The 13,898-nt window shown below is 45.9% G+C and overlaps 1 protein-coding gene across 3 annotated transcripts in view; it reads right to left on the bottom strand.

Moving 5' to 3' along the window:
- The window catches only part of nrxn2b (neurexin 2b), a 471,382-nt gene that overhangs the window by 110,687 nt on the left and 346,797 nt on the right, over positions 1 to 13,898 (bottom strand). The window contains exon 1 of one of the 3 annotated variants that reach the window (XM_084110065.1): positions 1,614 to 2,791. The exons of the other annotated variants lie outside the window; for them this stretch is intronic. Within the exon in view, the coding sequence (XP_083966191.1) occupies positions 1,614 to 1,926 (313 nt within the window). The 5' untranslated portion in view covers positions 1,927 to 2,791. Of the gene's footprint in view, positions 1 to 1,613; positions 2,792 to 13,898 lie in introns of those variants that run through there. 3 annotated transcript variants of the gene reach the window in all.

Genomic DNA, 13,898 nt, shown 5'->3' with positions numbered 1-13,898 from the left:
CTCATCCCTACTCATTCCTGTAGTTCAAACTCATTCCTACTCATTCCTGTAGTTCAAACTCATTCCTACTCATTCCTGTAGTTAAAACTCATCCCTACTCATTCCTGTAGTTCAAACTCATCCCTACTCATTCCTGTAGTTCAAACTCATTCCTACTCATTCCTGTAGTTCCTACTTATTCAAGTAGTTCAAACTTATTCCAACTCATTCCTGTAGTTCTAACTCATTCCTACTCATTCTTGTAGTTCAAACTCATTCCTACTCATACCTGTAGTTCAAACTCATTCCAGTAGTTCAAACTAATTCCTACTCATTTTATGTAGTTCAAACTCATTACTACTCATTCCTGTTTCAAATTCATTCCAACTTATTCCTCTAGTTCAAACTTATTCCAACTCATTCTTGTATTTCAAACTCATTCCTGTAGTTCAAACTCATTCCTGTAGTTCAAACTCATTCCTGTAGTTCAAACTCATTCCAACTTATTCCAGTAGTTCAAAATTATTCCAACTCATTCTTGTAGTTCAAACTCATTCCTACTCATTCCTGTAGTTCAAACTAATTCCTACTCATTTTATGTAGTTCAAACTCATTACTACTCATTCCTGTAGTTCAAACTCATTCCTACTCATTCCTGTAGTTAAAACTCATTCCTACTCATTCCGGTTTCAAATTAATTCATACTCATTCCTCTAGTTCAAATGTATTCCAACTCATTCTTGTATTTCAAACTCATTCCTAATCATTCCTGTAGTTCAAACTCATTCCTGTAGTTCAAACTAATTCCTACTCATTTTATGTAGTTCAAACTAATTCCTACTCATTCCTGTAGTTCAAACTCATTCCAACTTATACCAGTAGTTCAAACTTATTCTAACTCATTCCTGTAGTTCAGACTCATTCCTACTTTTTCCTCTAGTTCAAACTCATTCCTACTCATTCCTGTAGTTCAAACTAATTCCTACTCATTCATGTAGTTCAAACTAATTCCTACTCATTTTATGTAGTTCAAACTAATTCCTACTCATTCCTGTAGTTCAAACTAATTCCTACTCATTTTATGTAGTTCAAACTAATTCCAACTCATTCCTCTAGTTCAAACTCATTCCTACTCATTCCTGTAGTTCAAACTAATTCCTACTCATTCATGTAGTTCAAACTAATTCCTACTCATTTTATGTAGTTCAAACTAATTCCTACTCATTCCTGTAGTTCAAACTAATTCCTACTCATTTTATGTAGTTCAAACTAATTCCAACTCATTCCTGTAGTTCAAACTCATTCCTACTCATTCCTGTAGTTCAAACAGAGCAACCCACAAATAATGGGTTCAATTCCCAGGGAAACCAATAAAAAGTACATTTACCTTAAATGCAATAGAAGCTTCTTCGAATGAAAGTGTCTGTCTGCTAAATGCATAAAATTAAATATACTCAAGAATCACATATACCCGACCTGAGTTTGAGTCCCGGCTCCAGGGACCTTTCCCGATCCCAGAACCCTCTCTCTTCCACTCCCTGTGAGTTCTCTATACTATCCTATCTCGACAAAGGCAAAAATGCCAAAAATAATAAGTCTTTAAAATTAAACAGTACCGCCACACTGGCACCTACCGTGGCTTCCCCGCGTCAGGAAGGGCATCCGGTTGATGGCGATGGGAACGGTGCCGTGTTTATTATGGAAATGGTGAACGTGATGCGTTGTGCTCAGACTGGACGATACTCTAGCCGAGACCGCCGGGCCCGGGAAGGCCAGTAATGCCAGGGACAGAACCAGTCTCCATAGACCCGACACACTGGTCCAGAAGACCCTGAGCGCCGGGGCTCGTGGATAAAGCACTAATCCACTGCTCAGAAGCAAAGCGGAAGAGAAAGGGGGCGGGGCTTTCATGCCACGCCTCCTCACGTGACACAAACAGGAAGACATGTCAGGCCAAGCCGGTATCCATGGTTTCTAGATTCCCGTAGCTGGGAAAAATGCCTCAATCACGAACTGCAAACAGAAAAAACCTTCGGGGATTAATTTCCACAAAGCAATCCAAAGATGAGGTCGACCAACCTTTGAAAACCAAAAAAAGATGAGGAAAACTGTGCATGCGGAGCAGTAGTAATCACCCAAAACTAATGAACTAAACCAAACCTCTAGATAGATCTACATCAGAATGCAAGACGAACAAAAAGCCTCCACCAAACTAGAATCCTGACGGGTTGATCCTCAAGTTTGCCGAGAGCTTGCAGAGATTATCCATCTAAAGTCCAGAACGCTAGTGCCGAGACACACCATCCTGGAAAAACTCAAACGCAAGGATAAATCGGACAAACCAAAACAAACCAAAACAAGTGAAAGAAAAACAGGGAACGGGAGGAGAAACGAGATGCGATGGATGATCAAACCTCAGGAGACGAGCAGAAAGCTCAGAGACGTGAGCTGAAACCAGAGACCAGACAGAATAAATCAAGCTCTCGGGACGGGAAGAGCAAAACAACGTTCCAGCGAATCCTATGATCCCGAGGTCTGATTAACTTTATCTCCCAGCCGGGGTAAATCCGTGATCTCCATTCATGCTCATTCCCGGGATTCTGCGGCGTTCCTTCGGAGAGAGAAGGTCTAACGCTAATGAAACGGGAGCATCACAGTCTCCGTCCTCTTGCAGAACACAGATCTATCCGTTAGCAACGGCAGTGACGCGCGAGTGTGTGTGTGTGTGTGTGTGTGTGTGTGAGAGAGAGAGAGAGAGAGAGAGAGAGAGAGAGATGTGGCAGTGCTGAAGCTGGCGAGACGCTCCGCTCGTGTGAAAGCACAGCCTGAGACTGAGAGAGAACGAGTGAGACACAGCTGCGGACACACACACACAGAAAGAGAGAGAGAGACGGAGGAGGTGGGAGGGAGCGAGCGAGGGAGGGAGGCGCTCAGGGAAACACACGCTGGTTACTGGTTTCTACACTCGATGGCTAATTTAGTCTCAGTATAAACCTCGTTTATAAGCATGTATTGGATGGTTCACATGAAACGAGAGTCACACACTCTAACATCTCAGCTGTTTCTCTTGACAGACGAGACACACACAAAGATTTTCTGAGGTTTTCTCATCTAGACGCTCACTGGACGTCAAAGGCCTCTTTTGGGCCTGATTTAGATTCTCCAAAGGGATTTAAGCCATACCATAGTATTATATAATATGACAGACACTATGACAGAGAGAAAGATTAGACGTACTTGCTGAGAAGAAAGATGAAAACAGATTCATCCTTGAGTTTGAATCAGTGAATCGTTCAGAGCCATTAGTGACCAACCGAACAAAAATATGTTCTAAGATCATTTTGCAAACGTTCCCATAGACTTATGAAATCAATATTTCTGAATGTTCTCTGAACGTTCAAAACAACTTTTTTTTATATATATATTTTAAAATAATTTTTTCATGGTTATACAAACATTATGGGAACATTCTACTCTATTTGATCATTCTTTGATCATATTTTTGGTAACACTTTACAAGTTCTTTAGTTCTTTAGGTTCTTTAGTTAACATTAGTTATTGTATTTACTAACATGAACTGACAATGAACAATACATTTGTTACAGTTTTTATTCATCTTTGTTAATTTTAGTTAAAAATACACCTGTTTTTTGTTTGTTCATGTTAGTTCACAGTGCATTAACTAATGGTAATAAATACAACCTTTGATTTTAACAATGTATTAGTAAATGTTGAAATTAATATTAACTAAGATTAATAAATGCTGAAGAAGTATTGTTCATTCTTAGTTCATGTTAACTAATGTAGTTAACTAATGTTAACTAATAAACCTTATTGGTGTTACCATTATGTTTAAATGTTCTCTGAACATTCCGAAACTAGTAACATTTAAAACTGTTATAAATATATACAGAAAATAATGTTATATAAATAAAAAGAAAATAAATTTAAAATAAAGTTAATTAGTTAGTTGGTTAGTTCGTTAGTTGGTTAGTTTGTTAGTTGGTTAGTTCATCTTGACCTGCCAAAGCCAGGAGCTATTCTGGGATTTCTTGGGTGTACAGGAACAAATCATTTCATTTGAAAAAAGATAATTACACGGAGACAAACATCAGCTAAAAATAAAGAGACTGCTGATTAAAAAATGTGTAAATATGAAGCTGTAAAGAGGCGTCATCATGCGAGCGAGGAGGAGGGCGACACGCTCAGATCAATCAGAAGAGGCTTCGTTAGACACTTCTGATGCAAATTAATCTGAATATGATTCCACACGACACTGATGATGAAGAGAGAGAGATTCACGCTCGCTCCTGAGAGTCGCCTCTAATCTGGACCCGCCTCCGGTCACTCACCTGCGTCCCAGCGCAGCAAACAGAGCTAACGTGATTACACACACCCGATCTGAACGCCCGTCCCGTTCCATTACACACTCCGGCGAGACACACACTCTGACCGAGAAACTCATGACCACAGTCACTGCAACTCACGTCAGAAGAGTCTTCAACAAGACTCATAGCAGACATTCACACCTGTGATGTTTCATCCATGGACAGTGTGAGCAGAAAAATAATGACAATAAGAGAAATTATTTCTGCATTTTGCAACTGTTTAACGCAAAAATATTTATTACATTTATTTGTATACCTTTCAACAAACGAGGAAGAGGACAACCCCGAAAGGAGGTCGTGTCCCCAAAAAAATGGGACACTCAAACACACACACACACACACGCGCACACACACACAGACAGACACACAATCACGCGCACACACACACTCTAAACTCTTAAAATCATAAAACTCATGTATAACTTTCTCTCTCCGCAGCAAACACGATTCATTACCAGAGCATCTGGCAAAAAGCAATTATTTTCAAGAAATTAACCTTCTGATTCCCTTCATTTACTAATCACACACTTAAAACGCATCTCATTTATGAGGCCATTTGAAGAAACATAAACAATTGTGACTATTTTTCTCCTCATTAACTGTGTTTCTTAAAATAGACTCATAAAGATGTTTATTAAACAAGCTCCACATTTCCTCTTGAAGTTTTCATAAGCACTTCTGCAGTTTCCACACTCAGAACACATGACGTCTGTTATCTCATCAGTGCCATTAGTGCAGTCCACCACGAGTCATTAGTACTGCTGCTCATGACGACCTGATCACATCTCTGAAACTAAGAATTAAACTTCAATGTGTCCTGCAGTATGTCAGAGACAACACCCTAGCAACTACATAGCAACATCCTAGAATCCATCCAGAACACCTAGCAACTGTACCCCAGTAACCACCCAGAACACCCTAGCAACTGCATAGCAACAACCTAAAATCCACCCAGAACACCATAGTAACTACATAGAAACACCTTAGCACTCACCCAGAACAACAGAAACGGCATAGCAACACCCCAGAATCCATCCAGAACACCCTAGCAACTGCATAGTAACATCCTAGCAACCACCCAGTATACCCTAGCCACCCCGATCTCAGGGTGTGTTTATGAAGCTGTTTATGAAGCTGTTTGTGAAGCGGTCCGACCGTGAGTCTGAGACTCTCTCTCGCCCGTGAGTCTGAGACTCTCTCTCGCCCGTGAGTCTGAGACGCTCTCTCCCCCGTGAGTCTGAGACGTTCTCTCCCCCTTGAGTCTGAGACGCTCTCTCGCCCGTGAGTCTGAGACGTTCTCTCCCCCTTGAGTCTGAGACACTCTCTCCCCCTTGAGTCTGAGACGCTCTCTCCCCCGCGAGTCTGAGACGCTCTCTCCCCCGTGAGTCTGAGACGCTCTCTCGCCCGCGAGTCTGAGACTCTCTCTCGCCCGTGAGTCTGAGACGCTCTCTCCTCCGTGAGTCTGAGACGTTCTCTCCCCCTTGAGTCTGAGACGCTCTCTCGCCCGTGAGTCTGAGACGTTCTCTCCCCCTTGAGTCTGAGACGCTCTCTCGCCCGTGAGTCTGAGACGTTCTCTCCCCCTTGAGTCTGAGACGCTCTCTCGCCCATGAGTCTGAGACGCTCTATCCCCCGCGAGTCTGAGACGCTCTCTCCCCCTTGAGTCTGAGACGCTCTCTCGCCCGTGAGTCTGAGACATTCTCTCCCCTGCGAGTCTGAGACGCTCTCTCCCCCGCGAGTCTGAGACGCTCTCTCCCCCGCGAGTCTGAGACGCTCTCTCCCCCGCGAGTCTGAGACGCTCTCTCCCCCGCGAGTCTGAGACGCTCTCTCCCCCGCGAGTCTGAGACGCTCTCTCCCCCGTGAGTCTGAGATGAGACGCTCTCTCGCCCGCGAGTCTGAGACGCTCTCTCGCCCGTGAGTCTGAGACGCTCTCTCCCCCGTGAGTCTGAGACGCTCTCTCGCCCGCGAGTCTGAGACGCTCTCTCGCCCGCGAGTCTGAGATGAGACGCACTCTCGCCCGCGAGTCTGAGACGCTCTCTCGCCCGCGAGTCTGAGACGCTCTCTCCCCCGTGAGTCTGAGACGCTCTCTCGCCCGCGAGTCTGAGATGAGACGCTCTCTCGCCCGTGAGTCTGAGACGCTCTCTCCCCCACGAGTCTGAGACGCTCTCTCCCCCGTGAGTCTGAGATGAGACGCTCTCTTGCACGTGAGTCTGAGATGAGACGCTCTCTCCCCCGTGAGTCTTGAGACGCTCTCTCGCCCGTGAGTCTGAGACGCTCTCTCGCCCGTGAGTCTGAGACGCTCTCTCGCCCGTGAGTCTGAGATGAGACGCTCTCTCGCCCATGAGTCTGAGACGCTCTCTCGCCCGTGAGTCTGAGACGCTCTCTCGCCCGTGAGTCTGAGACGCTCTCTCCCCCGTGAGTCTGAGATGAGACGCTCTCTCGCCCGTGAGTCTGAGACGCTCTCTCGCCCGTGAGTCTGAGACGCTCTCTCGCCCGTGAGTCTGAGACGCTCTCTCGCCCGTGAGTCTGAGACGCTCTCTCGCCCGTGAGTCTGAGACGCTCTCTCCCCCGTGAGTCTGAGATGAGACGCTCTCTTGCCCGTGAGTCTGAGACGCTCTCTCCCCCGTGAGTCTGAGACGCTCTCTCGCCCGTGAGTCTGAGACGCTCTCTCCCCCGTGAGTCTGAGACGCTCTCTCGCCCGTGAGTCTGAGACGCTCTCTCCCCCGTGAGTCTGAGACGCTCTCTCGCCCGTGAGTCTGAGACGCTCTCTCCCCCGTGAGTCTGAGACGCTCTCTCCCCCGTGAGTCTTGAGACGCTCTCTCCCCCGTGAGTCTGAGACGCTCTCTCCCCCGCGAGTCTTGAGACGCTCTCTCCCCCGCGAGTCTGAGACGCTCTCTCGCCCGCGAGTCTGAGACGCTCTCTCCCCCGTGAGTCTGAGACGCTCTCTCCCCCGTGAGTCTGAGACGCTCTCTCCCCCGTGAGTCTGAGACGCTCTCTCGCCCGTGAGTCTGAGACGCTCTCTCCCCCGCGAGTCTGAGACGCTCTCTCCCCCGTGAGTCTGAGATGAGACGCTCTCTCCCCCGCGAGTCTGAGACGCTCTCTCCCCCGCGAGTCTGAGACGCTCTCTCCCCCGCGAGTCTGAGACGCTCTCTCGCCCGTGAGTCTGAGACGCTCTCTCCCCCGTGAGTCTGAGATGAGACGCTCTCTCCCCCGCGAGTCTGAGACGCTCTCTCCCCCGCGAGTCTGAGACGCTCTCTCCCCCGCGAGTCTGAGACGCTCTCTCGCCCGTGAGTCTGAGATGAGATGCTCTCTCCCCCGCGAGTCTGAGACGCTCTCTCCCCCGCGAGTCTGAGACGCTCTCTCCCCCGTGAGTCTGAGACGCACTCTCGCCCGCGAGTCTGAGACGCTCTCTCGCCCGTGAGTCTGAGATGAGATGCTCTCTCCCCTGTGAGTCTGAGACGCTCTCTCCCCCGTGAGTCTGAGACGCTCTCTCCCCCGTGAGTCTGAGACGCTCTCTCGCCCATGAGTCTGAGACGCTCTCTCGCCCGTGAGTCTGAGACGCTCTCTCGCCCGTGAGTCTGAGACGCTCTCTCCCCCGCGAGTCTGAGACGCTCTCTCGCCCGTGAGTCTTGAGACGCTCTCTCGCCCGTGAGTCTGAGACGCTCTCTCCCCCGCGAGTCTGAGACGCTCTCTCGCCCGTGAGTCTTGAGACGCTCTCTCGCCCGTGAGTCTGAGATGAGACGCTCTCTCCCCCGTGAGTCTGAGACGCTCTCTCCCCCGCGAGTCTGAGACGCTCTCTCGCCCGTGAGTCTGAGATGAGACGCTCTCTCGCCTGTGAGTCTGAGACGCTCTCTCCCCCGTGAGTCTTGAGACGCTCTCTCCCCCGCGAGTCAGAGACTCTCTTTTGCCCGCGAGTCTGAGACGCTCTCTCCCCCGCGAGTCTGAGACGCTCTCTCGCCCGTGAGTCTGAGACGCTCTCTCCCCCGCGAGTCTGAGACGCTCTCTCGCCCGTGAGTCTTGAGACGCTCTCTCGCCCGTGAGTCTGAGACGCTCTCTCCCCCGCGAGTCTGAGACGCTCTCTCGCCCGTGAGTCTTGAGACGCTCTCTCGCCCGTGAGTCTGAGATGAGACGCTCTCTCCCCCGTGAGTCTGAGACGCTCTCTCCCCCGCGAGTCTGAGACGCTCTCTCGCCCGTGAGTCTGAGATGAGACGCTCTCTCGCCTGTGAGTCTGAGACGCTCTCTCCCCCGTGAGTCTTGAGACGCTCTCTCCCCCGCGAGTCTGAGACGCTCTCTCCCCCGCGAGTCTGAGACGCTCTCTCCCCCGCGAGTCTGAGACGCTCTCTCCCCCGTGAGTCTTGAGATGCTCTCTACCCCGCGAGTCTTAGACGCTCTCTCGCCCGCGAGTCTGAGACGCTCTCTCGCCCGCGAGTCTGAGACGCTCTCTCGCCCGCGAGTCTGAGACGCTCTCTCCCCCACGAGTCTGAGACGCTCTCTCGCCCGCGAGTCTGAGACGCTCTCTCGCCCGCGAGTCTGAGACGCTCTCTCCCCCGCGAGTCTGAGACGCTCTCTCCCCCGCGAGTCTGAGACGCTCTCTCCCCCGCGAGTCTGAGACGCTCTCTCCCCCGCGAGTCTGAGACGCTCTCTCCCCCGCGAGTCTGAGACGCTCTCTCCCCCGTGAGTCTGAAACGCTTTCTCGCCCGTGAGTCTGAGATGAGACGCTCTCTCGCCCGTGAGTCTGAGATGAGATGCTCTCTCGCCCGTGAGTCTGAGATGAGACGCTCTCTCCCCCGTGAGTCTGAGACGCTCTCTCCCCCGTGAGTCTGAGACGCTCTCTCGCCCGTGAGTCTGAAATGAGACGCTCTCTCCCCCGTGAGTCTGAGACGCTCTCTCCCCCGTGAGTCTGAGACGCTCTCTCCCCCGTGAGTCTTGAGACGCTCTCTCCCCCGCGAGTCTGAGACGCTCTCTCGCCCGTGAGTCTGAGATGAGACGCTCTCTCGCCCGTGAGTCTGAGACGCTCTCTCGCCCGTGAGTCTGAGATGAGACGCTCTCTCGCCCGTGAGTCTGAGATGAGACGCTCTCTCGCCCGTGAGTCTGATCACATGATGGTTTGATGAAGCTTGTTTGGTGGTTTCACATGAAATGTTAAAGAACCGCAAGAAGCTTTCACTCCCTCAGCCTCAAACACCGATCATGTGTTCACACGGCACAGTGAAGCTCAGCAATCCAGTGTGTCTCCATTCCTCTCTGTGACTTCAGCTTCTGTTCCTCATCGTTCACATCAGATTACCCACAATCCCCTTCTCCTCTGCTAATGAGCATCTTTCCTCTAATGAGTTTACACTATGAACCACACAGTCATTTAATTAGGCTAATTCAAGTGTTTTCATGCAAATAATAAAATTGTCATTACATTGATTGTTGTTAGAATTTTAATTATATTATTATACAGATATTCTCAGATATTCCAAGATATTCCAAGATATTCCCAGATATTCCAAGAAATTCCCAGATATTCCAAGATATTCCCAGATATTCTCAGATATTCCCAGATATTCCAAGATATTCCCAGATATTCCAAGATATTCTCAGATATTCCCAGATATTCTCAGAGATTCCCAGATATTCTCATATATTCCCAGATATCCCCAGTCCTTCACATCAGACACAAACACTGGTGAAAACCCAGACAGATTCTGATGAATCAATACAAGACGTTTTAGTAAAAACTGACCATTTCACATTTCACTGCATTGTCACAGTTTACTTTATTTTGCTCTCCTCACTTACATAAATGACCTATAGTGTCCTGCACACACTAGTGAAACAATATGTGGTGTCTGAATAATATACTGAAATTGGTTTATGTTCCAGTATATCAATGCATATGAATTAGATGTCAACTGATATTGGATTTTGCTGACATGATAATAATGTGTTCAAAGAACCGATTATTGTGCCGTTACTAGCGTTGTGTTAAATAATGTTTCTAGCCTTAGAGAGAGTTTATATTGAATTAAAGCCAGATAGGGTTTATTGTGTCATCAAAATACTGTCTCATTCTTAAACAGTGGAAACTCAAACTGAAGTCACGCACCGATGGATTTAAGCCAGACCAGACGAGCTCATCGAGTCTGTGTGCCGCTAATAAGCGTTCAGAGACGAGACGCATGAGGTCGCGGTAGAGAGAGAGACACGCAAATTGATTTTTCACTTCTGCCGGCCAGTGGAAATCATTATGACTGCTGAAGAGAGAGAGAGAGAGAGAGAGAGAGAGAGAGAGAGAGAGACAGAGAGAGAGAACGATAGAGAGAGAGATGAACATTCACTCACAGTACGGCGAGATCTGAAGAAGCTTCACACACATCACAGTGAATCTGTGCTGTATGCCAAAAAATAACAAATAACACGTAGATTTTCTGATGCAAATAGAGGAAAGTCCCTTTCTAGAGCCACGCAATAAACCCACTTTAACTCTATTTAAATTCTACTTCTGTTTGCTGCATGAACTCAAACGCTGAAGAGGCCAGTGCATATCTAACGCCTCAAACCAGCAGTCAGACGGATTACTCCAGCAGAAATCCCACATTCCATGTTATCCCGGAAATCATCATGCCAAACGTGTGCGGCTCTCAGAGACACCAGAGAAGACTTTCATTTCAATGCTGAAGAAAATGCAGCGGTTTGCAAAAGTAGATTTTTACGTTCACCGATTTTTATGCACATTTTGGAATATGCATATCATGTGTTTATCCGATAAGACATGCATATAAACGGTGTTTCTGAAATGCCAGAGTTGAAGTGTGTGATCAGAATGATTTGGTTTAACTCCCTCCAGGAGCGTCTGTCACACGAGTGTGTTCCCGAACACCAGCATCCGAACGCCAGAGAACATGACAGCGTTTTGTGTTTCGTCTGTCGCTCGGAGACACACTCGTTTATGATGGAGGGAAAACAGCCGATTGCAGGAAACTACAGTTTATTACTGATGTTTAGTGATGGTTCTGTTCTCTTGAACACAAGGGATGGAAACGCTGCTTTATTCATAAATGTTTTATGCCATATTTCCAGTTAAATCACAACTTTGGATGGAAGCACAGCTAATGACATGCCAAATGCCTCATGAAAAGACTGAAACAATCCAACAAGACTTCCAGGAGGGTGTGAATCTCAATCTGTAAATCTCCCCAAACAGTGAGTTTGCAGCATTACTGATCTTGTCCTTCATCCAGAGCGAGACTTGAGCGCTAGCGTGTCGTTACTGGCAGATGGTGTGTGTTACTCTCCAACTTTTGATTACAGTCGTGTGCTAACAACACCCTGAACAAATGTGTGTGTTTCCTCTCGCTCCTCACAGACAGACAAGCATCTGCAGAAACACGATCACCCTCGTCCCGTCGGACCGCGCGCTTCACAAACAGATGCGGAGACATATGATGAGTCATGACTCACGCCGGAGATCGGGACTTTAACGGTAAAAGACGGTAAAAAAAATGCTACAGTAAAAAACTGTTAATTGGTTAACAGAAAGTTTCCGTACTATATATGTTGAATAACTGTGATAGATCTAACCGTACGTTTAATTAAATTTACAGTTTTTGAAAGTGAAAAAAAACAAGTTATTGTATAATTTACAGTGACATTTCCACAATTCCCTGCGTGAAACGACACATTTGATGTATTTTTGTTGAAATAGCTGTTTCTTCATAGTTTTTCTTATCAGTTATGTACATTAGGGTTTTATATTACATTTAATGTTGTTAAATTAATGTTTATTGCATTTTTAAAATATCATATGTATTACGTATTATAATATGACACAAGTATTATCTTTCTCAGTGTGTGGAAAATCTGCTTGTGAGGAGCTTTGATTGATCATGTGACTGAACTGGAGACATATGATGAGTCATGACTCACGCCGGAGATCGGGACTTTAACGGTAAAAGTCTGAACTGAATCAGACATTCATTCTGCAACATGCAAAAGTCTGACAGAGAGTGTAAATACAGAGAGTGGGATTTACAGGAGCACACACACACACACACACACACACACACACACACACGGTTACCCGAATGTCCGTCTCCACCTGATAACTGGAGTTTGAGTGACAGAACACAGTCGTTGTGTGTGTTATCGTGTGTGTTATTGCTGCGTTTGGTCATCATTTACTGTGTTGTGATAATGGACTGGAGTAATCTCTCATCATTATTAATAACATCAAGAAGAAAAGCCAGTCAATAGAGGCCATCAATCAACAGGAAACGGCCATGAAAACACACACACACACACACACTGACTCACTCACTCACACACTCACACACACTCATATATATATATATATATATATATACTGTATATATATATATATATATATATATATATATATATATATATATATATTGTGTGTGTAAAAAAGCAACGCAAAATCAGTGTTTTCTGGTGGATATTCTCAGTTGACCTGTCAATGTCATAAGCAGTAGATTCTGTAGTACTCTATTATTCTATTATTCTGGTACTCTATTATTCTGGTACTCTGGTACTCTGGTACTCTGGTACTCTGGTACTCTATTACTCTATTATTCTAGTACTCTATTATTCTGGTACTCTGGTACTCTAGTACTCTATTATTCTGGTACTCTGGTACACTAGTACTCTAGTACTCTATTACTCTATTACTCTGGTACTCTGGTACTCTGGTACTCTATTACTCTATTATTCTGGTACTCTATTACTCTAGTACTCTATTACTCTATTATTCTGGTACTCTATTACTCTAGTACTCTATTACTCTATTATTCTGGTACTCTATTACTCTAGTAATCTTACTCTAGTACTCTATTACTCTATTATTCTGGTACTCTGGTACTCTATTACTCTGGTACTCTGGTACTCTGGTACTCTATTACTCTATTACTCTGGTACTCTATTACTACTCTATTACTCTGGTACTCTATTACTCTGGTACTCTATTACTCTGGTACTCTGGTACACTATTATTCTGGTACTCTATTATTCTGGTACTCTGGTACTCTAGTACTCTATTACTCTATTACCCTATTATTCTATTATTCTATTACTCTATTATTCTGGTACTCTATTACTCTAGTACTCTATTACTCTATTATTCTGGTACTCTGGTACTCTATTACTCTAGTACTATAGTACTCTATTAATCTATTATTCTGGTACTCTATTACTCTATTATTCTGGTACTCTGGTACTCTATTACTCTGGTACTCTATTACTCTATTACTCTAGTACTCTATTACTCTATTACTCTATTATTCTGGTACTCTAGAGTACTCTATTACTCTGGTACTCTATTACTCTGGTACTCTGGTACTCTGGTACTCTATTACTACTCTATTACTCTGGTACTCTATTACTACTCTATTACTCTGGTACTCTATTACTCTGGTACTATATTACTCTGGTACTCTATTACTCTGGTACTCTGGTACACTATTATTCTGGTACTCTATTATTCTGGTACTCTGGTACTCTAGTACTCTATTACTCTATTACTCTATTATT

Source organism: Abramis brama (assembly GCF_963993115.1).
Source record: "Abramis brama genome assembly, chromosome: 3".
Taxonomy (NCBI): Eukaryota; Metazoa; Chordata; class Actinopteri; order Cypriniformes; family Leuciscidae; genus Abramis; species Abramis brama.
This window is presented reverse-complemented; position numbering and strand designations above follow the sequence as displayed.